The 26,187-nt window shown below is 41.8% G+C and overlaps 3 protein-coding genes across 7 annotated transcripts in view; 1 reads left to right on the plus strand and 2 right to left on the minus strand.

Moving 5' to 3' along the window:
- Positions 1-55: 55 nt before the first annotated feature.
- Positions 56-3,496, plus strand: LOC139642527 (shootin-1). The gene is made up of 11 exons (XM_071517394.1): positions 56-107; positions 309-365; positions 526-652; positions 828-917; positions 1,025-1,212; positions 1,308-1,350; positions 1,451-1,562; positions 2,574-2,791; positions 2,918-3,044; positions 3,118-3,175; positions 3,363-3,496. The coding sequence occupies exons 1-11, from the start codon at positions 56-58 to the stop codon at positions 3,494-3,496; spliced, it is 1,206 nt and encodes a 401-aa protein (XP_071373495.1).
- A 336-nt stretch (positions 3,497-3,832) lies between these two features.
- On the minus strand, positions 3,833-15,215 carry pfkla (phosphofructokinase, liver a). 5 transcript variants are annotated; one of them, XM_071517398.1, is made up of 22 exons: positions 14,987-15,215; positions 14,393-14,466; positions 14,092-14,169; positions 12,814-13,003; positions 11,581-11,746; positions 11,051-11,095; positions 10,819-10,927; positions 10,474-10,569; positions 10,052-10,144; positions 9,451-9,576; positions 9,285-9,349; positions 8,799-8,860; positions 8,509-8,663; positions 8,352-8,422; positions 7,636-7,723; positions 7,380-7,532; positions 6,340-6,504; positions 6,083-6,144; positions 5,670-5,781; positions 5,400-5,499; positions 5,187-5,292; positions 3,833-5,046 (listed from the first exon to the last, which is right to left on the minus strand). In XM_071517398.1, the coding sequence occupies exons 1-22, from the start codon at positions 15,069-15,071 to the stop codon at positions 4,899-4,901; spliced, it is 2,349 nt and encodes a 782-aa protein (XP_071373499.1). In that variant the 5' UTR covers positions 15,072-15,215; the 3' UTR covers positions 3,833-4,898. The 5 variants fall into 5 exon arrangements, with proteins under 5 accessions (XP_071373499.1, XP_071373498.1, XP_071373500.1 ...); XM_071517397.1 differs by having other exon boundaries at positions 8,509-8,655; positions 8,797-8,860; XM_071517399.1 differs by lacking the exon at positions 10,052-10,144 and having other exon boundaries at positions 8,509-8,655; positions 8,797-8,860.
- Positions 15,216-17,217: 2,002 nt separating this feature from the next.
- map3k13 (mitogen-activated protein kinase kinase kinase 13) overlaps positions 17,218-26,187 on the minus strand; it is a 30,490-nt gene continuing 21,520 nt past the window's right edge. Inside the window, exons 6-15 of the mRNA XM_071517408.1 lie at positions 25,378-25,536; positions 24,968-25,126; positions 24,678-24,786; positions 24,306-24,415; positions 24,005-24,121; positions 23,125-23,268; positions 22,033-22,795; positions 21,850-21,920; positions 21,087-21,378; positions 17,218-20,698 (exon numbers count right to left, since the gene is read on the minus strand). Coding sequence (XP_071373509.1) covers positions 20,597-20,698; positions 21,087-21,378; positions 21,850-21,920; positions 22,033-22,795; positions 23,125-23,268; positions 24,005-24,121; positions 24,306-24,415; positions 24,678-24,786; positions 24,968-25,126; positions 25,378-25,536 — 2,026 coding nt within the window. The 3' untranslated portion in view covers positions 17,218-20,596. The remainder of the gene's footprint in view (positions 20,699-21,086; positions 21,379-21,849; positions 21,921-22,032; positions 22,796-23,124; positions 23,269-24,004; positions 24,122-24,305; positions 24,416-24,677; positions 24,787-24,967; positions 25,127-25,377; positions 25,537-26,187) is intronic.

The raw sequence follows: 26,187 nt of genomic DNA on the forward strand, positions 1-26,187 counted from the left end.
ACTGCCTGCCTCCTTACAGTTAACGTTAGCTAGCTAACATTTAGTCGGTGCTAAAATGAACGACCAACATTCACTCAATAATATCGACAACCTCCTCTTTCAATTAGGTGAGTTCATTTGTTTTGTCGTTTAATTTGTTTTATTGCAATATGTTGTAGTTTTGTAGTCTCTGTTGTTTTCTTAGCGTTAATGTAAAGTTAGCTGCTTGGCCAACGAATGTTCACGTTAGCTAGCTGTGCTGTTAACTTTAGCTAATCCAGGGAATTACTTTTTATGAAGGCTAATATACTTTTCTTGATGGGATACAGCTCTTCAAACTCGGGAACTTTCCCAAAAGAAGAATGAAATCAACCAGCAAATTAAAGGTAGTCCACTCTCCTTATCTAACATTATATTGTTGAATGGACGTCTAGCTATAACAATTACACAAATACAGGCCAAGGCCACACAAGAGCCTGTACTGTCAGCCAATAACATACACATTAGTGTTAATGGTGACTAGTAAATGTTTATTTTTGTCAACAGTTTGCAGAGGTGACATAGCCGAGAGGAAGACTTACATTGAAACAACCCATAGAAATATAAATAAACTTGAGGAAGAAATCACTGTGAAGCAGAATACTGTGAGACATTACAGAGAAAATGCAAAAAGGTATGGCAGTGTGGTAGAAACATGGATGACTAGCTGGTACATCATCATGGTATAGGATTATGTATGGCATGTAATATTTTTGAACATATAACATTATATATATGTACAACATAGCCTATAGAGTGCAATGTGCTGGTAACTCTTGATAAGTCTGTATTAATTACCATCCATCTAGCATGAAGGCGACTAACAACCTACTTCTTCAGTATGAGAAGACACTGAAAGCAGAACTAGAGAGGAGAGAAGAGAGCTACAACCAAGACATGTAAGTTTAGTCAGCTGCCATGTTTAATTTTGACACCAGACTAAGACATTTTAGTGTGTGATGATGACAAATCAAGCTGACCTGTTCGTCATTTGTAACCCAACAAGGGAAGTCTATGAAGAGAGGATTGCAAGCTACAGGAAAGTGTTCCAGGAGCGTAAAGAACACTACTGCCAAAATCCTCTTGCTAAAAAGCTCCTCTCACTGCAGGCTGAAAAGGAGGAGATTGAGTGTCGGATCAAGGCTTGTGAGGATCTGATAACGATTAAACAGAAAGAGCTGGACACTCTAGTTGGTAATAAACTTTTTATACGATCCTAATAACTTGCTCTGGTGTGGCTGGAAAGTTTGTAGCTCTTTACACAGTTCATTTCATTTCTGTCCGACCAGGTCAAATAGTCAATTCTTCTTCCACTGAGAAACCACCAGACAGGTATCCTTCACAGAATGCTTGCTGATATGAGGAATATATAAAGCATAGCCTCCAGCAGAGCTCCATTTTCCTCTGACTGTGTCCACTGTGTTCCCTTTAGTATTTCTGACGAGCTGACCATAACCGAACCAGAGAAACAGTCAGGTCATCAGACAGAGAAGGACATTAATCCTCCCATAGACATCTCCTCCCTTCACCTCGCCCCGACAAAGGTACATATCCTTCACTATATTGTTTAATGTTACTAATGCCATTGAAAGGTGTTGAAACTCCACAAATCGTTAAATGCAGGTGTAAGTCAAACTGTTTTACTGGCTATGGTAAACATTGTTTATGCCAAATATAAACCAAGTGGAGACTCTTCATTTTAACTAGCATTGTGTTATACTACCTCCACTGATAAACCTGAACAGATTTTGCAGGATGGTCATAAAACATCTGGAGAGGCAAACGCTGAAGAGATTCATGAGAAAAGCAAGGCCCATGATACTGCTTCCTATCCTCCAGCACAAGAAGAAACAAGCCATGAACTGTGGTCATATCAACAGTTATATGGTATGTGTAGCAAAGTTTGACATGTATTTCTCTGAATGTACTTCTCTTCAGACTCATATGACATATTTTTTATACATGTTGTGAGGTTTTACAATATTCCCAGACTCCTCATCAGTAAAATAGTTAATTTATTCCTCCAGAACAAAGGCAACATTCAGATCAGATGCCGACTGAGGATCAGGACCAGGAAAGTGGACCAGAGGAACAGGTTTTGTTCTTGTTTATTAATTTTAACACACTAAGCTTAATCTCCCCATTAGTTTCCCCTTATGTGGGTCTGAAGGTGCAAAAAAAATAACTTAATCTGTAGATCAGTCATGTACTTATTCTTTATCTGCGGATTCTACCTCTTCATTAGAAGCATAATATGTGTATAATAAGTGACATATTAAATGTTAATAATTGACATGCTGTTCCTATGGTCAAGGGAAGTGGAATCAATGTTTGAACATGATCTCCCTCGCTCCCAAGGCCAGAAACCATAGAATAAGGACTTGAATCTGTGATTGCATCGGCCTGTTTAATGTTCATACTGTATGTAATTGAAGTCTGTTGTACAGCTGCACAAATTATGGACGATCAAAGTTATTTGAAGCAATCAGTGTCGCTATTTTAGAGGCTTCCCCTCTTCCTGGTGAAAACACTTACTCAAGATATTTTCTTAACAGGAGGAACAGTCCACCATGTCAGGCATAGAGGAGGGAATGGCAGCGGAGATGGAGGACAGAGTAGCTGTGGAGGAGGAGCAGGCATCAGTCGTTACAGACGTGGAGGATAATGAAGGAGTCACTGCTTTTCCTCAGTCTACTCCTCCTCCCAGAACCAAACCTCAGTCCTCCCCGGCAAGAATGAAAGTCATGTCTTCCACCCCAACATTCTCACTCAAGTATGATTTAATTTGTTAAGTCATTGAACACAGCTTCCAATATGCTTTACAAAGAGATCACTGAACCACTGTCATGATTGTCACTAAGAAGGAAAAAATGTTTCTTGGTATTCTGTTCTGCTGCAGCCCCAGTAGCTCCCCATGTGAAGGAACCTCTGAGGGCAAGTCTCCAGCTTTCCTGTTCTCCATGAACTCTGACCCCAGCACCCCAAGCTTCTCGGGATTTGGATTTGACATTGGCTCTGCACAAGAGGTGAGGGATGAGGAAAAATTGACAGTAATCACTGATTCTTAGTGTTGGGACTAATGTATGTGTTTCCTTGCAGGACTCATCTTTCACATTCACCAGCTCCTACTTCAGTGACAAGGTACCACATTTTCACTGTGACCCATACTTCATACTGTATATGAAAAACAAAAGCACCAAACTACATTCATCTGTCTTTTCAGAAAACCTCTGAATCCAAATCCTCAAGCGGTAAATATCAAATGTCTTTAAATATAATTTTGTGCAATGTGTTTACGTATATGTTGCCCACTTTGAACTGTGAACATGTTTCTTCAGGCCCAGGTTTCCTGTTTGACCAAACAGAGTGGGGTGAAGAAGAGTTTCAGTTTTCCTTTGCCTCCAAGAGTCCTCAGATGGCCACAGCTGACCAAGATAAGACCTCTGGGGATGAATTTCCTTTCTCATTCAATTTTTAAGAAAAATTCTTCTTAAGAAGAATTATTTTATTTGTAACAGTAGTTGTGTTTCCCATTTTCTTCAGTGACATTCTTATTTAGTGGGCAATGACTAACATATTGCAGGGTTTAACACTGTTATCTTAAATCAATTGTGAAGACGTTTAATAGTTTAAAATGTAAGTGAAATTTCACAGAAGCTGCTCTCCAGAAATCACATTTATTTCTGGTTATGTTCAGCTTGCTATATATTTATCTCTTTATGCTTAATAAAACATATTTAAGATCATACTTCACTGAACATTTATTTACAGTAAATTAAAGGCATTTATGACAATATCATTGTTGAATACGTTTTATTGAAGACATATAGCATCGGTATCAAAATTTAATTTAATGACATACATTCACATTTCTTTGGAGACACTCCTATTCCAAGTAGTGATGATGGGAATGTCTTTTTATAAAATCTGCAAAGGAATTTAGCCGTAGTAATTGTAGTAAGTAATTGCACATAATAGTGTACATAATAGTGTAGTAAATTGCATATTGTTAATCTGTGAATTGAGATGTGCTGCTCAGTTTGTATTGAGAGAAGCAGTGTTTCAGTCAAACAATGATATGAACACCAGGAAATTTACATTCCTAAGAACAATTGGTCCCATGAGATCAGAGAAGCCATGTGACTGCCTCACATCAGTCCAGTTAAATATCAATAGAGTAACTCAAACCAACCATAGAAGCAGTCAAAATTTTGTTTCTGTGCAAATTATACAGGAGCTTTTAAAATTACTTGCAGCTAATGAGACATTAGCGTGTTACAATACTGTCTTACTGAGGTGCTTGATTCATTAAGCTCACAGATACACAGCGTTCAGATTAATTTACAGACATTTAAAATGGATAGTGGACTAATAAGCACTAACTTCTACCATTATCTACCTTTAAAGCATTTGTTTTCCTCAAAATGCTGTTTTGACAATACAAGTTCCAACAGCATTACTCTGTCAGATTATACACAATAACCAAAACATACATTTCTGACATGACTATTTTGTCACTTCACTTAGTGATCTCAGTATTTCCTTTAGTATGTCGCACAAACCATTTATACCACACGGTATACATTCTGCATTTTATACTATTGTTCAGTAGTAAATCTCCCTTTTCTAGGTACACCCGGTCTTCCTCAGTCAATGAATGAATAATAACTTTTTGTACATTCTGTAATCATTAATTAAATAGAGCTTCTACTACAGTGACAACTTATAAGACTGAGGTCAATGCTGGTTTTAAATGTCATCAGTCCCTCAGGCTCGCATAGGGGATCCACAAAACGCTCTTACAGTCTGCGGTCTGTGTAGAACCAGACAGGAAGGATTGATAAGGGATAAATGTGGAGAGACTCAAAGTTTCGGAGTGTCTAGAACCCAGAGTCGATGCTGAGGGATCGTCGAGTCACGTGCTCAATCTCTCCTGGGACGTATTCGTTGAAGCTGGTTTGGTACTTGGCCAACATTTTTAGCATGGGCCGCAGGTTATACCACCACTGGACCTTGGGCATCCGGTGCCTGCAAAATAAGAGGCATAAAGTCTGTATACTGGTGCTTATGAGATCTAAATTAACAGGATTAGGTTATTAAAAGATTATTAATACAGAGTAATGATATGGTCATTTGACAAAAATGAAAGGGGTTTTTGCACTGCTTACTCAAAATCAGTCACATCCTTCAGTTCAGTGACGGGACTAAAGGCGATGACCTTCCTGTTGAGGCCAAGCACACACGCTGTGTCTGGTGAGTTGGCAAACACACGGCCTGATGGGATAAAGTGGAATCATTACATCGCTGTTGTTTGCCATTACATTTCTAAACGACTTTGCCACAACAGTTTATTCATGTCAACTGTCATTTCGTCACTGCACCTTGCCGGAAGTTTTCAGTTATTCTCTCTGAAATCCACTGCACAGCCTTCACACCCAGCTTCGTGCCAAAATTTCTATCAAAGGGCGTAGGTGTTCCGCCCTGGAGAGAGAAAACACAAATCCAGAGTAAACAAGTGGCAATAATACTCATAGTCACTTCTCAGCATAATCGTGTATCAAGTGAAATATACTGTATTATTGCCTAACATCTAAGTTGTTAGGCTGTGTTTTGCCATAACAGATGAACTGTGGTGCATGGTGGCTCCATACCTGTTGAAGGTGTCCCAGCACATTGACTCTGCAGTCAAAGATGCCCTTCCCCTCTGATGAATACAGCTTATGGATGAAATCTGTTGTGTAGTGCTCATGGCATCTTTCATTCCTGTAGATACAGAAAATGAGAACAATGAGGAAAAACAGAGAATCTCTACTAAATGTTTCATATATATGACATATTCCATATATATGCATTTCAATTTGATTTGATGAAATGAAAGTTAATGCAGAGATTTTTTGTTTTTCTCAATGGATGGACATATACATACACATAACAATGTACACACATATACAGTAGATAGCATGACAACAGCACAGACAGATGGACAGACAGATATTTTTCAGTGTGCTACTGCAACTGGCAATGTGTGAGAATCTCTGTATGGCTGAATAAGGGTGTTGTTTACCTCAGTACCAGACCTCGCTGCACATCCTTCTTCATCTTTTCTGTTAAATGCTCCACGTTGGTCTGTGAAAGGGCAATGTAATTAAAGAGCAGCCTTAATAACAGATGGAAAATACGGTGCTGTTAAAAAAAAAACCCCAAAAAAGAGGAAAGCAAAGGCACACAAGACTCAAGAGACTGGAGCCCCAACCACTATAGCATCCCAGGTTACCTGATGCAATATTTTAACTGTAAAGAAAGGTTTTCTTTTGGTCTTACCTTCAGGTCATGGATGTTGAAGGGGTCTTCAAATATGTAAGCTGCATCAGCACCCACAGCTATACCAGTGGAGGTTGCCAGGTAGCCACAGAAACCGCCCATAGTTTCCACCACAAACACACGCCTCTTGGTTCCAGTGGCAGACTGCTTGATCTTGTCGCAACCCTGGAGAGGAAATTGCAGTGAAATGGCAGCGGGAAAGGACACTGTGGTAATCGAAGGTGGGGTCAAGTGTTGGTCAGGGCTGGCCCATCAGGAGGAACAGAGTTCACCTACTCCTAATTAACCCCCACATATATAATGTATGTCTCTGGCCTAGTAGGAGCTGTTTGGTGAGCCTTTAGACGGAGCCAAAGACAACTGACAGCCTAGAAAGCAACAAAATCTACACATAGACTGCTGGACTCACTGCAGAAAGGACAATTATTAATTGGTGTGTTGTTTATGTTGCCTTTTTATCCAATTGTGGTGCTGAATGAAGAAACACAGATGTGAACCAGAGGGCTTTCTCAGTGCCCTTCCTCTCAGAGACTGTTGAGTTGCTACAGACATAAACCAGCGCTCTTACTACTCACTGTCAATGTCAAGTATGAAGATGACAACAGGGTTCCCACACTCACTTGGACATCCAATTCAATGACGTTTCAATGATTTTCACAGTCTTGTTTGGTGAAATTCAAGGATTCAAAACTGGCATGTTTTTGTGTAAAATCTGACACGATAGAGGCCCCTTTTTCTTTACTCTTGTCAAGAAAGTCAAGAAATCAGGTTGAAATCCTTAATTTTAAAACTGCTGATATCCATCACTGGGTTTTCCTCAGGATGTGAAGTGTTTTCATAAAAAAAAATCAAGTACTTTCAAGGCCATCAAACACTTTTAAGTCTCTTCAAGGCCTGTGGGAATCCTGTGACAAGGTCAGTAATAAAGCACTTCATTAGATGTGGTGTTTTCTGCTTTTGCAATATCATATAGAGGTAGTGAAGGCTCTATTCATCTTAACCCTGAAATATCAAAGCCACTTTATGTTAATTTGCCTCACCTCCATGGCAGCGTTGACAGCGGTGTCGGCTCCCAGGCTGAAGTCGGTTCCGGGGACGTTGTTGCTGATGGTAGCGGGGATCACACACATGGGGATGCAGAGCTCGTCATAGCGACTCCGGGCTTCAAACAACTGCAGCACACCCTCGTACCCCTTTGAGAGACACCAAGGGGCAGAGTGAAAACCATGCTGACATACACTAAGAGTGTAAATCAACATGCAAGTAATTCAGTTTGAAGACTTATACTCTACCTACCTCAAACCCTCCAATTACGAGCAGAGCTGAGATGCCGTACTTCCTGATGGTGTCTACAATCTTGTCCATGTATTTACTTGGGAGGGTTCTGAAGAAGACAGAGATTAAAGAGTCACTCTCAGTTAAGAAGATTTCATAGTAAAACGAATAAAAATGAGAGAAATAAGATAAAAATAAGAAAAGGGTAGGGTTGGGGTAGGGGAGGGGGACAACAGGTACAGATCACTTTTGCCTAGAAGACAATAAAATCAGAAATATTAGATCTAATACATTTCTATGCATCCACAGTTGAAGGTTTTGCCTTGTTTAACCTAGCAGTCATACATTCAAGAGTGTATCCATCATCCACCATCATTTTTATGCAAATATCAGGGGTAAACCAGTTACTAATGATAATGTTTTTTAGCAGCAGTAAAGCCAGAAAACAACAATTTCTTTTTCTATAGTTTTTAACTTCAAGTCTTTGGTGTCATTAAGAAAACACAGACAGGGGTTCAGTACATACTGGATCTTAATTAGGTTACAAAGGACAGAATTAACATGAGACCAAAAATTGGCAACCACAGAGCATTCCCAGGACATATGCAGGAAGGTACCAGGACTATTTGAATTGCAAATATGACAGTAATAAGTAGGTTGATTTCATTTCATCTTATATAAGGAGTGTCATAACCTCTAAAAATCCCATTGAATTATTAAAATGAAAGGGGCCTCACCGTTTTGTCCCCAGCAGCGAGCCTCCTTGGCCCGTCCATCCAGCCACACTGTGCCACTGCATCTCACTCACCTGTGGAGAGGCTCATGTCAGCTTCCTCTCAGTGTCACATCAATTACTCATTTATAAAATAAGACGTAGCAGCAGGAAGGCCTTACCGCTCCATTGGCCAGTCCTTGAAAGCCGTCGCTGACAGCGTAGACCTTGTGTCCGTGAGCAAGTGCGACTCTCACAGCAGACCGCACCGCTGCGTTCATCCCTGCAGCAGGGGCTCCCACGTTCAGAATAGCCAAGGAGTGATCGCTCTGAGGGACACAAGTCAGACATTAATGATCATTACTTGTGTTTAAACTTGTGTAACTGCTGTGTAAATACCACCAACTGTGGTATTTGTTCATACAGTGTGTGTGTGTGTGTGTGTGTGTGAGAGAGAGAGAGAGACTCACTTGTGACTGGGCAGGCTTCTGGAAGGCAAGAAGTTTGTAGATGTTCCAGTTGTTCTCAAAACTCCTGCAAAGATAAAATTAGTTGTAGTTTGGTTTTATTTTTAATTTGCACAGTGATAAAAAATGAAGTGTTAAAACAATGTAATAAAGCACAATGATAAAGCACACACAACAAATAATTGTGCAGGTGCCCAGAGATAGTTGAGTAGTTGTTAAGGTGAATTTAAAAAAAGAGAACAAGGGATACATATGATGTTATTTGATATAATGTGTTTTTTTCCCCAAAACACGATGTATGAATTTTGGAAAAAAATGCTACCTCATATTCATCTGTGAATATTTCAAAAATATAGATGACTCATAGATGATGACTCATAAATGCAATCATTAATAAGAGTAGATGAGCTTTTTTTTTAAGATGGTGGATGTCCCATTTTGGAATGATGTATAAAAATATTTACTATGCATCTATAAATCCAAGCACTCACCCTCCACGCAGTTTGACAGCCTCATCAAACCTCTTCTCATTCATGGCCGTCTGCACCAGCTTAGTCTGCAAACCACAGCGCGGCGGTAAAAATAGAGCAACCTCACACTTTTTTATGACTATGTTCATTAAAACTGAATCAAGGACAAGACAAGAGAGGGACTCACCATCTCCACACACTCCATGAGAGGCAGGCGCACGGGATGGTTACCTGACAGGCCGATGACACAGGCTGGGGTGTGAGGAGTGGCTTCCATCAGGGCAACCACCGCCTCCACACCCAGCTTACTGCTCTGAACACACACACACACAAATAAAGAGTGTCTATGTTAGGCTGGAAGCACGCCACCAACAGCTCTTCAGTAATGTATACTGTCCATATGCACGATGCTCTGGCTAAATACATGCAGATAACAACATGAGCTTTGCCTAATCAAAGTCTACTAAGGACACGTGTATGGTATGGGAAGTAAGGCTGAAAGATCTGAAAAGTTTTTCTTCAAGAAAGGTGACTTGAAATTTTGGACACCCCTCTCTCTCAAGCAATTAATTGCAGCCTCTGAGATTTGGAAATTGCATAACTTCATAATGCGATTTCTATTTTTTTTTTTTTGATTAATTGGCCAGCTCTAACGGAAGTCCATGCTAAGTGCACAAGAAAATGAAAGATAACAGAGTGAAGCAAAGCTCATTTGCATTGCCTCAACATACTGTCCATGTTTCACCACTGTACCTTCACAGTATAGAGATGTATGTCCTCCAACTCACCAGTATTCTGTCAAACGCTGAGGGCGTTCCTCCTCGCTGGACGTGGCCCAGTACTGTCACTCTGGTGTCATAACCCAGACGCTTCACCACCAGCTTCACACAGACACAGAGGCATTTTACTACATCATACAGTATGTTTGTCATTTAGCAGAAGTACGTACACTCCAGAGAGACTATGAGAGCAAACATGAACATTTTATAAATCACAGTCACAGTCACAACATGCCTAGAATTTTTTAAACTGCGCTTAAGGCTTCTTTTGAATATTTTAACATAACTATGCAAAATGCACACAGGTTGGTAGTGCAGTTATTCGATAGAGGCAGACATCAATCATCACCATATTCATATGGTCTAGCACCTGGGAGTGGGTCAATTCCAGAAACAATTCATCAAATAAAAATAAAATCCTAAAAACTTACATCCTTTACGTAATTTGTGGAGATTGGCTCGCCCTTTCTGTCGATCGCCCCTTCTGCAATGATGATAATGTTGAGTCTGGATCCCTTAATGCGGCTCTAGAGATAAAAACATCATGTCATATACAGTACATACATGTCAATCAATATCTCAATAAAAAACAGTCCTGCCGTTAAAACTGTATTTTAAGAGAGGCGTTTCAAACTTCTGTCTCCTGAAATGCTTGTAGATCAATGAGCACATCTACATTTCACCCAGGTGAACTGCCAACAGCTTTGCCTTTACTGTGACTAAAAATCTACATTCCTGGAACTAACTTACAGTCTGGTCTAGTCCTCTAGTCTTACCCCCTCCAGACGGGCGCACATTCGGTCCTCCCAGTCGTCCTGAGGAGGAGCCTCTGGAATGAAGAGCCAGTCCGCTCCAGACGCCAGCGCTGACACCAAGGCTAGATACCTAAATCACATGTAATCCCATGTTAAGTCATTAAACAACATAATATGCAGACCTACAATATTTTTATGTTTTATTTGATGGCAGTATATGAGGAACAGCCAAACAGATCCAAGTGTTACTCACCCACAGTGGCGTCCCATGACCTCCAGAACAAATGTACGCTGGTGGCTGTTTGAGAAGCACAATTTTTATATGCAAACAAACAAACAAATAAACTGTTTTGGGACCTATGTCAACACACAAACAGAAATGTGTAATGAGTACTGAATAACACATATTGTTTGGTGTAAAGCAGCAGCCTGCTAACGGGCACAGGAACAAGTATGGGCAAGATTACAGAAATCATGCCAAACAGGCTTGAATGGAGGAGAAGGATAAAAACAACACTTGGCTTGTGGACATTAACATTCCTTTGCCAGTAAATCCTTACAGTATATAGGCCAAAATAAACAGCAATATGTGTTTGATGTCAGTGTCATTGTTTACATTCTCTTAATAAAACGAACATTATGTTATGTTATATTTGCATATTCTATTACTCACTTATTGGGAGTAAATGAACAAATGAATATTACTTGTGCAAGACACTTCTAGACATTTGGTGTGATGAAGCTGCTTCAGTGCTGTGGCTGTGCAACATCAGTGTGTCTGACCTTTGTGCGGTGGTCATGATGGCATCAACTATCTCCGTGATGCGGTGCAGCGCAGAGTCGGCTCCAATGGTCATGTCAGTGCCGCAGAAGTCGTTGTCTATGGAGCCCACAAGCCCCACAATGTTCAGGTGGTCATGCTGCTTGGCCAGGGTATCTGTGATCCTCCCTGCAAGCGGCACATACAATTAAAATAAATAAAACAAAATAATTATATTACTACAACACATGTATGAGAACAATTCAACATAAATGGTGACTTGATGACTTACTGTGTTACTTGACTGTCTAAATTCCAGTAGTGACTTAAAGTGATATGAAGCGGTCAATAATTGCTTTAAAGGAATATTTCACCCCAACATGAAAATTCATTCATCATCTACTCTCTGCCATATCAGTCAAAACTCATTTTATTTGTTTTTTTCAATATCAGTCTTGGTTTTGTTTTGTTTTTTCTAGGTAGGATGCACTTTATGTGGGCTTGAGAGGGAGGGTAATTAAGGGAGGCGGGTTTGTTATGTATTAAAAAAAAAAAGTGGATGTTTATGTATTTATCTTTTCATGTATATCTGCTTTCAAATCCCAAATAAAAACACAATTCAAAAAACTCAATTAAATTTTGTAACATCAATCCTACAGCGAAATAGCCCCCGTAGTTACATCTCACTATCTTTCAGTGTACTATCTACTAAATTATGGAAGTCAACGAGCCCATCTTTTCACAGACCCCCAAAAAAAGCATAAAATGTCTACCACATTTCTCCAAATAACTTGCAGCATGATCCAAGTGTTTTGTAGCCTAACGACTGCACCAATATTCCAATATTTACCCCATTATCTCCTATATTTCACTTACTGACAATGCTCTGGTCGCGTGCGCTACAGTAGCAAGCAGAGTCTTCTGCGAGAGCACTGTAGGCTGTGTGTGCAACCAGAGCATTGTCAGTGAGGGAAATATAGGGGATAATAAGGTAAATTGGACTTTTGGACCCATGATGCAATTGTTTGGATACAAAACACTTTGATTAAGCTGCATATGAGTTCCTCCTTTTATGGAAACAAATGGCTCCATTAACTAGGATGGAAATACAAGGGCTAACTTGCTGTGCGTTTGTTGGCACTATGAACTTCAATGGAGTTTTTACTGACATGGGGATGAGTAGATGACTGAATTTTCATTTTGGGGTGAACTATTCTTTAAGGCTAAGTGACAACCGTTTGTTGAGAGCGCCTCACCTTTCTGTACCAGCTCTGCCAGCAGGTTGCTCCACTCGCTGCGAAAGATGTTGGCTCCAGTGAGGCTGCCGTCTCCACCACACACACACAGGTTGGTGATGCCTCTCTTCACCAGGTTGAAGGCCGCCCCAAGCCGACCCTCGCGGCTTGTGAAGGCCTTGCATCGGGCGCTGCCTATCACTGTCCCACCCTGAAGCAGAGACGAAAAACCACAAGTCACAATCCAAACTAGGACAGGCAGGAAAAGACTCAAAGCTGACCTCGTAATCTGTCATGCTAAATGACAGATACAGGCCTTTTTACCCTGGCTCCTAATGGGACATCAGATATATCAGATAATGAAGTGGACGGATATCGAAGACAGGCGTGGCTTTCTGAGATGGGAAGTACAGATCTATATCTATGGATTTCATTAGATGGAGTCCAGTGTCAAAGCTATGACAAACAAGCCGAGCCTGAAGAAGACTTGAAATGTGAACTCACTATTAATGAAACTAACACATCTGAGAGAGAACGAGCACAGTTCACACACATCTTCATATATTTGCAGGCACAATCCAGGCTCCTTGAGATATTTAGTCACAGAAACATGATGAAGGTCAAGCACAGCTGTTTGAAAAACAGATGTCTGTATGACTGTCAACCACAAGGATTTAAAACTTGAACTCTAAGCAAGCACATAGGACTCATAGCTCATTCAAGTTTTGGTCCACAAATAGAAAAAGAAAAAACAAACAACAAATTTAATTTAAAAACAGAAGAAGAAGAAGCACATGCCCTTTCTAACACATTAACTAACACATTAGATGCACTCATCCAGGACAACTAATACTATTTTGGCAATGCAAAACAGACAATGACACTGCTTACAATTTTCTTTTGAATAACGTAACTTGCTGCTTCTTTAACTGATGAGGCCTAATTAATGACTGCCACAGCACATGCAGCAAGGCCCCTTACCAGTTTATAACCAGTACTAGACAGGCAGGGAGAGGGGAGATGTGAAGAGATGGATGAAAGAAGAAGATTAAGAAGAAAAATCCCTTCAAAACCATATAAATGAGAGAAAGAGAGGGAGAGAGAAAAATATTTAAGACCAGAAAGAAACAACAAAGAGGCAAAACCATAATAATGTTGCCGCACTAATAAAGTTGTTGAGGAAAACTGTGTTAGTCCTGGGCACAAAATTATAGCTATGTATAGCAAATGATAATCTTTACTACTGTTGTCAACAGTGATTGATGCCATTAAAAAAAATAGTAGTCCCTTTAAGCGTACCTGTTGGATGATGTTGGTCACACTGTGCCAGTGGGCCAGTTTGATGTTGTCTCCCCCATCCACAAGGCCCTGGTATCCCTAAAACCAATATAACTGATTACAAAATTGCAAAAATGTGAAAATCTGCATGTATCCACATGTAAGTCAAATGCCATGCCATTCGTATGACTAGGACAAAGTTGACTAATCACAGTAGAAAAAGGAAATAGATGTGTGTGTGTGTATGTGTGTGTGTGTGTGTGTGTGTGTGTGTGTTTGGTAGGGCCATAATAATATATATGGAGGATGAAGAAGCTTGTACCTCATGAATGAGATAGACCTTGGCTCCAACATAAATGCCCATTCTGGTCACAGCTCGGACGGCAGCATTCATTCCTAGGTGAAGGACAGTTTAACACTAGATTCAGTGCTACTACTCAGTAATTCCATAGCAGCTCTTACGCCATGTCCTGCATGGTGAAATCAAACAGTGCAAGTCTCTGACTTCATCATCTCTATTTATCGGGGCAAAGGTGCACTGCAACCTTGACAGTCCTTGGCTCTGCTGGCACAGGCCCTGACACACAGCACATACAGTATGGCTTGCATACACAAACACTGACCTAGACATTAGGCTACCTGAAGACAGTCTGCAATCAGTTATCATCATGCTTTTACATATTTGAAGGTTAACTAACGCATACTGTCTTAAAACGGCTGGAACTATTATTATTTTGATCAGATGTCAGGTAGCTTCTCTTACACTCATCATACACAACCTATTGTTGATATTGTTAAAAAAAATTTTTTTACCGAAAGCTATCTTAAAATCTAGCACTTTACTAGCAAGCTACTACAGTATAATGCCGATGTGTGTGTGTGTGTGTGTGTGTGTGTGTGTGTGTGTGTGTGTTACCTTGGGCATCTCCACCGCTGGTCAGAACTGCTATGGCCCTGCCAGCTCCCGTCATCTTCAGCTTCTCCAGATCCATGGAGGACATCTTGACCGCCTCGCTTCACCTCACAACAAGAAAACTAGTTGAAAATACGCCGATATTCCTCAACTGAAGACAGACGGGAGTTTCGTAAAGCTGGGCTTGGCCAGATGTTGGGTTGTCCTGTCCTACTTCCTTGTTGGCAGCAGACTGAACCCCTACCTACTACGTGCCTGGGTTTGACTCCTCCCTGTCCAAAGGAGATCACGCAACGTCGGTATGTGATCACAGTCAGCGAGCGTTTGTTTTATAACTCTACGGCGCCCGGCAGGCTTCGATTCCTACAGTGGTAAGTGTCTTAAAATAAACTCCGCCTCTCCGCCGAACCGTGAGATATATATCAGCGGTAAAGCTCAAAGCGAACAATACACCTCAAGTTCAATAGCTTTTATTGCACGTATCATACAAGTTATAAAAGCAACACCCAAGGTGACATTATGAATATTATTTGAAGTTTATTATTTTTCTTCAGCACTTCTATAGTAGATAGAAATCAAATCCCGTTTAAGAAAGAAGTACCAGTGCTGAAACATTTTCAGAACAATGTTAAGTGAAGTGCCTGCTGAAGAAAAGTAAGAAACTTCATGATGTTCAAAGTGTCACCTATAGAACTACTTTTAGTTTTTCCTCCCAAATTTCTTACCTTGTTTTTTGTAACTGACATAGTCATAATAATGCATTATATTCTCTGATTTCGCCTAAATACAGTAGGATATCAAAGGTGAATAACCCTCACCATTCAATAATTTGCAGGACTTTATGGCCTGCGGCTACCTAACCATTATTTGTCTCCATGCACAACTCTCCCTGAAAGCTAGAAACCAAATAAATAAATCTATGATATACTGATGTAGAGTGCACGCTACCCCATATTGAATAAATGGGAGTACTGGGAGCTTTATATTAAAGTTATATATTCATCTACAGAAAATAATGTAGGATAATGTCAAAGAATCATTTCCCATCATTAATTTGAATTAATTTGTGTGCTTGTGTCATAGCAGTACTTGTGGACATATGGGTAATATATAAGATTAGTCTCCGTGACTTTTGCAAAACTGAGTCTGGGGTCAGTGTGGTTACTTGAAATTATTAGACAAAAACATACAGTGTCATCAAACGTTTTGGACTGTGCCTATAGATGTTCATTGTATTCATAACTTAGTCAGTGTTTACATTAGAGTCTCCAGTAACTAACTACTCAGGCCAATGAGCTGATCCCAGGCTAGTTAAGCTTGTTTTGCTTGTTTTGTTTTTCACCCTATGGGGGCTTTGAACTGCATGGTGGCCAGTCCATGTCATAGGTGTCATAGGTTTCAAGTGTTTTATAATTCATTCAGTATTTTTTTTTACAATAGAGACACCATACCATTTACTACACTCCAGCTGGTAACATAAGTAATTTGATATTAACTCTCAGAAATGAATAGCTACAAGACAGGTCTGCCAGCAGTTCCTGCACCCTATGTCTGATTATTATTTCACATTTGAAACTTAAATCATACATTAAAATTATCATTCTTACACACTCTTTCATACTATGTAGACCTGCTATGATACGTCTAATACTTTTGGACTGTCAGTGGCTTCTATGCATACTCAGTGGATTTTATGTCAATTTTAAGTCAATCTTATATTGTGGATTTTCCATTTCCCCTTTAAAATGTCCTCACTCATGATATGAAAAAAGCTCAGTTTGATTACTTACTCTAGACTTCCATTGTCTTCTACCATATTATACTACTCTGTTCTATAAATGTCATACCAACCTATGCAATAGGCCTAATCCTTCAGCACCGTTTAAACTCATTAAATGTACTTAACATATTGCGTGTACATATTTTCCTAAGAAAATAAATGTAACGTTTCGAGTTGAAATGCTTTAGGACTTGTACATTTGTACAGATGACTAGGCAGGGAAAACTCTTCTCTCTTGTTACTAGCTATATGAGACAATAGTGAGTTAATTCTCCGGAATACAGATCAAACTGTCCTTGGCCATAGAAATAAGAATCAATTAATGAAAAAAGAATTTCCCTACAGGGAACAAAAAATATCACATTATTAAATTCTAAAGCTGAAAATCAGTGGTAATGTCTTTGAGCAGAGAAGAGATAGAGACTACAAGGTGTTGGGTACAGTACATCAGCATTTATTCCATGCAGTTGTTTGCTCTGATTTTATTCTCCCGGATACCCATTGCACTGTACACTGAATAATACAGGAAATTGACAGGATTGGTTGATCATAATGCCATTCAACAGGAGAGGGAATTGGAAATGTGAGAGTAACAAAGAAACAGATGTTTGAAACAGATGGGATGAGGCAACATGATGTCCACAGTTAGAGACACTTTCACAGAAACTCAGGTGTAAGTAACTGGCATTTTGATTAGAGAGGAGAGGGAGAAATCGCTGTAGAGTTGACAGAAAACATGCAACCTGCATGTCAGACATAAAGTTTCATTTACCCTGTTGTGAAAGTCCTTTGACGGACCGGTTCTTTAGCTGTAACAGAAGTGACTTCCTTACAGCCTGTGTCGAGATAAAGAAGCTTTAGGAACACTTTATGTTGCTGATTATTGATGTAAAGCCAGCTAAATCCATACTTTATATCCGATGACATGGATTGAAAGTAGCTGTACATAAGAATCTAATTGATGAATGGTACATGGACAAAAAAAAAATGATAACAGATGCCAAAAACAATGATATGACAATGCCTTTTTTTTCTACCATGCAATACTGTCCTCTTCCCATACCAATTTGTTGTGCTTCCTTTTCAATAATACTTATCAGGAGAAATCATAAGACAAGACATAACATTTCTAAAGCTGCCTGAAATTAAAAAGAACGCTACACCTGACCGGTCATTCATAATAAATTAAATTCAATAATCATGTAGGCCAGCTACAAAGAAAAACAAAACAAGATTAAAATTAAATTAAAACTTTACAACAATCATACTTCACAGGATATATGCCAGAAAGACAGTGTTATTAACACCTTTGTCTGATTACCCAGTTGTTACAATACACTAGGTTACTTTATTTCACACGTAAACAGAGTGAAGAAGGTTGAAGGAGGACAGGCTCTTGGAAAGGGAACCGGTGGTAAGTCTTTCCAAAGCTTTAAAGCAAAAGATTATTATCCATCAACAGACAGAGCTTTAGGTTCACCAGCCTTCGTGACTCACACCCACGCGCGGCGGTCAATACTGATGTAACACAGATGGGTATTGTTTAAATAATTTCCTGCTTATTTTCAACCAGTCAGCTGGTCAGCGACAGAAGCCCAAAGCTCTGACCGAGCCGTGCGATACGTTAAGAGAAGACAAAAACAGGTCACATTACATTTACAGATGTTTATATACAGGAGCAACTAACACTGAGATGAGGTTGTTGAAAACCAAGAGCAGCTCGGTGCTCTGTGGCCTTGTCTCTGGCTTATATTCCTTACAGCCATCTTCATACTCTTGAGCTGACATTTTGACATTTAGCTCGTTATTAATTCAACCCTGGCTGGCTATTTTAACTACGAAATAATTTAAGTGGATGACAAACACTGAAACAGGGATAAAATCATCGCTCTCGAAAGGTGCAGTATCCCTTTTCAAAGAGGACGAGACAAAAAACGTAATATTGCTAGGATCCTAGGATTAGAATGAAACCATCAGATAAAAATGACCTGGAGTAGAAAAAGGAATGAAGCCAGTACATTTATATAACACAAGGCAAAGTAAATCATTGTAGCGGTCGCCATCTAGTGGCTGTTGATATATTGCTCCGGCTCTCAATCGGCAACTTAAAACCTGAGCATCAAACCAGGAAAGGCAAGTTCACAAAAAAGGGACAGTTTAAAAATATAGCATCTAAAATTTTGTTTGCCACTTACTGCTATCCTCTAGCCACCAGTCACACTGTGTTGTGTCCAGCCAGCTAGACACCCCATATCCTGAGCTAGCAACCCCCTCTTCACCTGAGCGTAAAGCTACGTTATTGCTGTTTCGTTCATTACAGCACAGGAAACAATTAGGTGCCTGTATTTTGGACATTGCATTTCACTAAACTGCACAGTTGGTGCCATATCACACACAAACACTCGCATCAGACAGAATGTATTACCCTGCTAGAAAATGGAAAATGGGAGACTCTGGACCTAATGATTTTAAGAAAAGGGATACTGCACCGTGATTGCAACTAAAACTAAAACTCTACGTCTCTACATAACATTAATGTCCATTACAACAATAAAGGGTTGAACATCAAGGCTATCCTTAAGACTTTTTAATATACCTGCATGGTCCATAATATGTGCCACTCAAGAACATTCCAACACACAATAATTGGTCCAGTCTGGTTTCTCACAGTTCTAGAGCAATCCTGAGATGAGACTTGAAACTGTAATGTCCAATGGAGAGGAAAGGCTTCGTGTTCGTAAACACTGATAACTCGCTATCCGCTCGTGACATCTGATTAATGACAATGATGACGTCGTCTTGGAGAAGGATGAGCTGGGTCGGCGTTTGCAGACGGGAGAGGAAGGAGGTCTTTTTTTTTTCCCTTAATGTCAGCTGAGTCTGCATCTCCTCTTCTTTACTAGCTTTGTCCACTTCATGCAGTCTTCTGACAGCCTTTGCATTTGCAAGCCACACAGGCATGCTGGGATGTTTCAGCAGGGATCCTGATGACTAGACACACGTGGTCGTGGTCGTGGCCGGTTTCGGGGGTGGGAGGGGTGGGGAGGGAGTCCGGGGACAAAGACGGGCTGTTCATGCTGGTGTTCACACTGTTTTCATGGTCTCCCTGGTGGGGAGGGGCTTTGTACTGTAAACTCATGATAAAGCAGGTTGGTCATACGGTAGTAATCACGGAGACAGTGCTGGTTGGTGTTTTTTTTTTCGGTCTAACGCAATAAGATGCTAACAGTGACCGCAGCCGTCCTGTTGTCCCAGATCAGGATGCTTGTTGTGACGCTCCTGGTCTGGGTCGGTCACCTGAGAGACCAGCGATCACTGATGGACGCACACCGCCATGATATATAACCTTACGATTAGCTGCCTGCCTCCGATGGATCAACGCTTCATTGCATCCTCCTCCTCTTCCTCCTCATCATCATCATCATCCACATCTTCATCCATTCTCAGTCTCTCACCAACACAGTCAGCCCATGCTCAGTTTCAAAATGTGTCTTTTGTTGTTGTTGTTTTTTTGTTCGTTTCAGAGAATGTACAGAGTTCCTGAATTTTCCCTTAAAACTCAGACAAAAATAAATTATGAATGTTACACTATCTACTGTACAATATCATTCAAAAGGGAATCCCTGCCTTGGGTGCCTGGATGCTGGGTTAGAGATGGGGGAAGGTTATGAGGGGAAGATGGGGGTTTTGGGGGTGGTCTAGGAGCGACTGCATGGGGCTTTGCGATGGGGAGCTTTGTTTACAGTGTGGTCCTCTTATTGCTGTAGTTCCTGCAGGGCTGAGTGGGATACGATGGCCTCCAGGCAAAGAGAGAGCGGAGCCCGGGGGGCGTTTCACCATGAGGAGGGGGCTCCGGGTTTGTTGTTCCTAATGGTGGCATCAGAGCACTCTGCCTCTGACGAGTCACAGTCCGAGTCTCCAAACTGTAGTGGATTCTGAGGGGAAGAGAGAGAACAGACAGAGGGACATTAGTGCACAATCAGATCGATTACATATATTCAACCTAAACTTTTTAATTTTTTTTACCATTTTCATGCCAAAGAATGACAAATATTCACTGTTTCCCCAAGAATGTTATCCTTGCCAGGGTGTAAAAGCCTCTGAAACAGCATTTAGACCATCATGGGGCACTAAAACTCAACAATGAAATCCTTAGCAGCTCTTTAAGAGTGACCTATTCAATGACAGGGAAACAGAGATATACAACTGCCTTTTTTGTATTGCTATCTGTTTGATGCATATATACAGTATGTATTATGTGTCTAAATACACATTAAAAATACAGAGGCAAGACTACAAGACCACACCACCCGTGGTACCGACCTCGTAGCTGTGCTCGTCGGAGCACAGTTTGCCCAGGGAGATCTGGGTCTTCACCCTGCGGACAGCGCACTCCTTGTCGGACAGGCCGTCCGACTGGGTGGAGATGTCGATGGGGATGTCGGGCGTGTGGGACAGCAGCTCGTCCAAGTGCTCCTCCTGACTGGCGCTCAGCCGCTCCAGGGGCCCACTGTGGGAGTGGTCGCTGGTGTTGCCCTCCTCTCCATCCGACACCGACAGGTTCTCTGAGCTGAAGGTGGAGTACGACTGGAAGCTGCTCATACAGCGGTGAGGTCTAGGAGAGGGAGAGAGAGAGAGAGAGAGAGGGAGAGAGAGAGAGAGAGGGAGAGAGAGAGAGAGAGAGAGAGAGAGAGAGAGAGAGAATGGAGTGAGGGGTCGGGTGAGTGACAGAGAAAAGAGATAGGGCAGAGGGAAAGATAGAGAGAAAGGCATTTGTTAAGCTAATGTCTCATACCACTAAGCCATGTTTCAAACCTGCCTCATTGTGTTTGGGATGAGTCAAATCCATGTGAATATTATAGTCAAAAATGTTGGTTACTGTGTTAATGTAAAATATTCTCAAAAATAACAGTAATTGTTAATCCAAATTCAATGTATTTTGGTTACAATGTAGTGATCTTTTTTGAACCACACTTTACCTCCACATGATACTGTATATATCATATACATGATATATATAGTGAAACAACATAGTAAAGCTCAAGGTTATAAAAAACAAAACAAAACATTATTTGCTGTGTTTTACCTCTGTCTCCTTGGAAACTCCACTTCACTGTCCACCTCCCCCTCCTCCTCTTCAGACGACTCATCACCACCCTGAGAGGGGAGCAAATATGGCAGTCCATCACCAACCTTTCACTACATCCGACACACACTGCACACATGCACACACACACACATTGATTTAAGTCCACAGTGTTGTGCTTACCTTCCTGAGTGGCCTGAGTGTGCGGGGCAGTCCAGTGGGCAGGGTGTGTGTTCGTTGGGATGCCTCCTGTTCCTGTGGCTCTGCCTTCTCTGTGGTCCCTCCGTCTGCAGTCGGGTCAGGCACTTTGCTGGGCACCGCTAACGGAGACGGGGCCCCCTCCTGCGTGCTGAGCAGGGAGTAGTGGGGCAGCTCTGGGTGGCTGGACGCAGGAGGGGTCTCCTGACAGTGTAGGCAGCCGGGGAAGGGGTGGGCCTGGCAGCAGGGGCACAGAGACCCAGCACCTGTACCCGGGACAGGGTTGGAGCTAGTGGATGTGGTCCGCTGGCGCGAGTCTGCATCCACGGCAGTGGAAATGAGGTCAGGGCTGGAGCCGGAGACGCGCCGCTGCAGGTGGTCCGTCTGGGGGCTGCGGAGGGCGGCGGCCGGGCCGAAGTAGCGCAGGTTGTTGGCACAGTTGACGACGGCTTCCTCACGGCCCTTCAAGGGGAGGAAGGGGCCCTCTGGTGGTGGGTGGTGGTGGTGGTGGTGATGGAGGTACTGCTGCTCCTGCAGGGGCTGGGTCTCCTCTGCTGCCCCGGCGCCGGGCTTCAGCACCCCAAGGAACTCGCTGTGGCTTCCCTTGCTGTTGGCGCGGCGGTGACGAGGCTTGCTTCGGTAGCGGGCCTTGCCAGGAGGTGTGGAGATCTTCGGGCTGGCGGAGAGAGGCGAGGGGGAGGGGAGGGGCTCGACACTGGGGATGCCATCAGAACGAAGCAAATCTGGCCTGGGGGGAATACATTACATAATATTATTACATATAAACTTTTAGGCATTTAAGTTCATTTTATTTTGTCCAGCTACTAATGATACTGTATACGGCCTTATACACTATGACTTTACCAGAACATAACTAACTGAAACAGATCAATTTGTCTTACTTTACTGGGCTTTTGGGGATTACTTTATGGATTAGTGTATGTACTGTATGTAAATCCTGTCTTGCTGAACCTTCAAATGCTGACGTATGCAGCGTAGTTACAACAGGGAATTATTTCGAAGGGCTCAATTGTCTTTTCTCCTATAGCAATCTGTTGAAGTCAACAGGGCTCAGACCTTTTGGTGGGAGGCATCCCGGGTTTGTGGGAAATGCTTCCTTTCTTCTTGATGAGCTTCTCTACAGCATTCGACCTGACAATGGGTCTGACCAGGTGCCGCTTGTAGTTCCCGGGATACTTCTTCTCCACTGCCTGCTCTCTCCTACAGAGGGGGGTGATGGCAGGGTTAGTAGGGCGCTAGGATGGTGAGGAACATTAAGGTCCAATTTTACAGTCACATCCTTTCATAACTCCCAACCCTAGACAAACATGACTTCAAAATGGACATGGAAGATTGAATTTAGGTTAGGACTACCGTTAATACATCCAGTTTCTCTTACTCTTAGTACAGTGAAAGTAGCTCCATTAATGAGAAACACACAAAACAACGTACGCAGCAATCATTCAGGAGAGAAGGGAAATCCTGACATTTGACTGGGTGAATAAATAGGTCAAGAAATTGGCAACAAAACGAGAGAGGAAACTCACCGCAAGGTCATTTGAGACGTTTGAGTCATACCAGAGTAAGTAGCTTAGGCTGAAGTATAAGAAATGTCTGAGAATTGGCTCTGATCTGACTCACAGAAAACCACCTATTGTTCTGCTAAACACAATGTGACCCAAAATAGCGAGTGAATTCTTCTCTGCTCTGTTACGAAGGATAAATCGAGCAATACTCCAAATAGGAGTATATCACATTGCAAAAGGCTGCAGTCTGCCAGGCCGCGCCAGGCCATGCCAGGCCGTCATAATCACTTTAAGTACTAGTGACTGGAACTGGCACAGAGAAAAGTCCGTGGCATTTGGAAACAATGGGATACTGACAACCACTATGCACTGAGAAGTGGGTAAGGAGTGGGGTAGAAGTGAGGCAGGGCGCTACGGGTTTACATACGTACTTCATCAGTTCCTTCTCCCGGACCTCTAGCTGCAGCATGATGGCACTCAGCTCCATGTAGAGGTTGTTGGCTCTCTCCAGTTTCCTCTCATAGTGCTCCCGGATGTCCAGCGCGTGCCTGCGAGGGTTGGGAAGTGCAAACAAATGCTCACTTCCAAAGAACTCTCACCTCACTTTCAAATCAATACTGCTTCACATAATGATGAACCATGAATCTGCATGTAACTAATTAACTCGGTATTTGATATTTCACAGATGGATAATTTCCCTCTGTATCCAGTCGGCTATTTTTCCTCACACACCTGAGTTCGTCCCTCCTGCGTCGGATCAGCTCTTCGTCCAGCCTGTGGATGCAGGTGCCTTCACTTTTGATCTTCTCAAAATGTTTCTTCACCTCCTCCCTCCATTCTGCCTGTAATGCGGAGGCACACAGTCAAACACTGGCCGTCCCCTCTGAGTCAGAAACACTTTCAGATGATCTCAACTCCAGGGGAGAACAGTGTTATCTACAGCAAACAAAGATCTAGAGCTTCAAGTGGTGCTCGAATGCCAGGCTTCATGTACACTAAGCGAAGCATGTACCAAGCTTATCTTAAAAAAGAACATTATCTACAACCCTGTGACCTATACACAGCAAAGTTGCTCTGCTTGTGTGTTGCAGTGGCAGTGCAGACCTGAGACTTGAAGTAGGTCTCTTGAGGGGCTCCGAGAACATCAGCAGAGGCGATGTCGAGGTGGAGCAGGATCTGACGAAATGACGGCCTATTCCTGGGCTTGCCTTGCCTGGGAGGGACATTTGAGGGAGGGGAGATTCGTTTGAATAAGAACTGTTAACAGTACTCGTTTTCAGCTATACTTTGGAGCAATTTTGTGTCGTGCATTGTTAACATTTACCCTAAAGTGGACAAGGAGGACTTGCACAAATGTATCAGTGTGCTTAGTACAGTATATGATCTATACTCACCATGTTTGTTTCATGAGGATTTTGAAGCCATCGGGGCAGGTGGAGGGGACAGGGAGGTGGAGGCTGTTGCTGCCGACACCCCAGATGATGGCTGAGGAGTCCACATCTTTGTATGGGATCTCTCCTGTCAGCAGCTCCCATAACACAACTCCAAATGACCTGCACAACACAAGTAAGGCTAGACATCGCTACGGCAACATCAACGTATAAGTCATACCTGAATTATATCTATAACTAGGCAATTCAATGAAGCAGAACGTAGTCTTTTCGCAGTTCTCTAATTTACATCAGCTTACAACTCAAATCTGAACTGTGATCTAATGACTTAATGACTTTTTTATAAAGGCTAGGATTGCAAATGTACTTCAATGTAATTCTTAAAAGGTAATTAGTTGGATTTTAACACTCACCAGATGTCTACTTTCTCAGACACAGGCTCATTTCTTATCACTTCTGGGGCCATCCAGGCCACCGTACCCGCAAATGACATCTTTGTACTTTTGTCACTGAGCTCTTTGGACGTTCCAAAGTCAGAGATTTTCACAGTGTCGTTGTGGGTCACCAAAACACTAAAACAGACAGACAGAGAAAACAGATTCCAGACTTAGACTTAGTCTTAGAAAAATCTTATTATAGGAAACTTAACAGCGTTTAGCAGCGTTATAAAATTCAGTCCTTAAGTGTAATCTTTCTTATTGTACGACCAAGAGAAAAGACTCTACTTTTACAGAGGCACGTCTCTGCATCTGAATCATCCTGTTGGGGGAGTGAGAGTGACCTTTCCAGCAGATTCAGCCTGCTATCATTCTGCTGACTAATACAGTGTTCGGCACTGCTGCAGCATGATGATATTGATTAGAGAAATAGGGCTACAGTGAGAGGCAGGAGCTGGATGAGACAGGACACTGTGTCTTAGTCTCATATTAAGGCCAACGACTCACTTTTATTAATGCTGAAAATGGCATTCCAGCTAATGGCAGGCCAACTCAGAATCAATAGGCTAAATTGTAGTTGCTGCTGTAGGCCAGGAAATCTCACACACACAAGGCTGTCTTTGCTGAGCTCTACAGTTTGAAGAGCCTGATCACAGCACCCACAGACTGCTGCACAACAGGGAAAAACAGGGAGAATAGACTGAAGATCAAAAGGAAAGGATTTGGATTTTGACTGCTGCATTACAGAGCTTTTTCATAATGGTACATACACTACTAGTCAAAAGT

The sequence above is a fragment of the Centroberyx affinis genome, unplaced genomic scaffold, assembly GCF_046629955.1.
Source record: "Centroberyx affinis isolate AG114_WGS23_722 - 3 ecotype Tasmania unplaced genomic scaffold, CSIRO-AGI_Caff_v1 ptg000490l_1, whole genome shotgun sequence".
NCBI classification, from domain to species: Eukaryota; Metazoa; Chordata; class Actinopteri; order Beryciformes; family Berycidae; genus Centroberyx; species Centroberyx affinis.

Bases quoted from the DNA above. Each gene is read 5' to 3' on its own strand.
- LOC139642527 (XM_071517394.1), top strand. From the start codon at position 56: ATGAACGACCAACATTCACTCAATAATATCGACAACCTCCTCTTTCAA. The intron at 1,563-2,573 runs GTACATATCCTT...TTTTCTTAACAG, and splicing joins TTCACCTCGCCCCGACAAAG to GAGGAACAGTCCACCATGTC. The intron at 3,176-3,362 runs GTGACCCATACT...CTTCAGGCCCAG, and splicing joins CAAGGTACCACATTTTCACT to GTTTCCTGTTTGACCAAACA.
- pfkla (XM_071517398.1), bottom strand. From the start codon at position 15,071: ATGTCCTCCATGGATCTGGAGAAGCTGAAGATGACGGGAGCTGGCAGG. The intron at 10,570-10,818 runs GTAAGACTAGAG...TTTTATCTCTAG, and splicing joins TGTGCGCCCGTCTGGAGGGG to AGCCGCATTAAGGGATCCAG. The intron at 9,577-10,051 runs GTGAGTTGGAGG...GTGTGTGTTCAG, and splicing joins CAGCGTTTGACAGAATACTG to AGCAGTAAGCTGGGTGTGGA.